The sequence below is a fragment of the Microtus pennsylvanicus genome, chromosome 2, assembly GCF_037038515.1.
Source record: "Microtus pennsylvanicus isolate mMicPen1 chromosome 2, mMicPen1.hap1, whole genome shotgun sequence".
Lineage (NCBI taxonomy): Eukaryota > Metazoa > Chordata > Mammalia > Rodentia > Cricetidae > Microtus > Microtus pennsylvanicus.
The window spans coordinates 94,195,396-94,196,940 of record NC_134580.1 but is presented as its reverse complement, the minus strand read 5'-3'; the positions used below and the strand labels follow the sequence as shown (position 1 = coordinate 94,196,940).

General features: G+C 39.9%; 1 protein-coding gene across 8 annotated transcripts in view; it reads left to right on the top strand.

The window, feature by feature from the left end:
* Meis2 (Meis homeobox 2) overlaps positions 1 to 1,256 on the top strand; it is a 208,040-nt gene extending 206,784 nt beyond the window's left edge. For 6 of the 8 annotated variants that reach the window (XM_075961748.1, XM_075961752.1, XM_075961746.1 and 3 more), the window contains one exon: positions 1 to 1,256. This exon is cut by the window's left edge and continues 181 nt beyond it. In XM_075961748.1, the coding sequence (XP_075817863.1) occupies positions 1 to 106 (106 nt within the window). In that variant the 3' untranslated portion in view covers positions 107 to 1,256. The other 2 variants (XM_075961749.1, XM_075961747.1) reach the window with 1 other exon arrangement.
* Positions 1,257 to 1,545: the final 289 nt, after the last annotated feature.

Here is a 1,545-nt window from a genome sequence, read left to right as displayed (position 1 = left end):
ACCCCCTACCCACCCTGGAATGACTATGTCAGCACAGAGCCCCACAATGTTAAATTCTGTAGATCCCAATGTTGGCGGACAGGTTATGGACATTCATGCCCAATAGTATAAGGGAACTCAAGGAAAAAGGAAACACACGCAAAAACTATTTTAAGACTCTCTGAACTTTGACCAGATGTGACACTTAATATGAAACTCCAGACAGCTGTGATTATTTTTTACTTTTTGTCATTTTTCATCAAGCAACAGAGGACCAATGGGACAAGAACACAATGTGAAACGATGGGCTCATTGGGACAATATTGTCCATGCAAAGATCCTCTGGAGAGAGACTCCGAGAGTTATAACTACTGTAGCATAAACATAGGGACTAAGTTAAACTTGTACATTTCTGTTGATCACTCCGTTACGTTGCCTCAAATAGTTTTAGAAGAGAAAAAAAGAAAATATATCCTTGTTTTCCACACTATGTGTGTTGTTCCCAAAAGAATGACTGTCTTGGTTCATCAGTGAATTCACTATCCAGGAGAGACTGTGGTATATTTTAAACCTGTTGGGCCAATGAGAAAAGAATCATGCTGGGGCGCGCAATGGACACTTGGCTGAACCTCAACACTCTAACTCCAGTGGCTAGAATGTGTTTTCATGCCCAGCCTTTGTTCCCCCATCAGTGTGTCCTTTAGTTTCAAACAGGTCTTTATAGTTTGTGCTTCATAAGCCAATTTCTTCTTATGATTTTGGGGGACTGTTCTTCAAAGAGCTTGCCAATGAAGATTTAGAGACAGAGCGAAGGCTTCTTCAAGTTCCGAGCCTTGGCTGTGGACAAAACAATCTTACGTTGGGCAGCTTTTCTCGACACACAAAAAAAGTTATTCGTGGTCATTGCACCATAAGTAGGATTCTATCAGGAACTCAAAGCTTGGGGGATAAGAAGGAGCAAGAGAATACTGTAACAAACTTCGTACAGAGTTCGGTCTTTTAATTGTTCCATGTTAGATATTCTATGTGTTTACCTCAATTGAAAAAAAAAAAGAATGTTTTTGCTAGTATCAGATCTGCTGTGGAATTGGTATTGTATGTCCATGGGATCCTCTTTTCTCAGCACGTGTTCCTCACTAGAAGAAAATGCTGTTACCTTTAAGCTTTGTCAAATTTACATTAAAAATACTTGTATGAGGACTGTGACGTTATGTTAAAAAAAAGGTGTTAAGTCACAAAATGCGGTAATAAATATTTCATTTTTGATTTTTTGTTAGGCTTTGGTGTTTTTAATGGTTTGAAGGTTGCAGGATGCCAGTTACTGTGCACTGATAAGAGTAGGTGATGGTCCCCTCCCCACAAGAAGCTGAGTACAGTGAAGACGCAGCGACAGTGTTCCAAGTCATCATTTGTAGCTTTTCATTGTGTGTCTGGACTCTTAGGTTTCATCAGCAGACAACCTTCCAAAGGTATGAAACTGTGGGCATTGTAACCAGCCAGAGGAATCACCTTCAAAGTGCCCAGCCTGTCTTATTATCAGTGCATGATGTTTTCAAAAGTACTTTC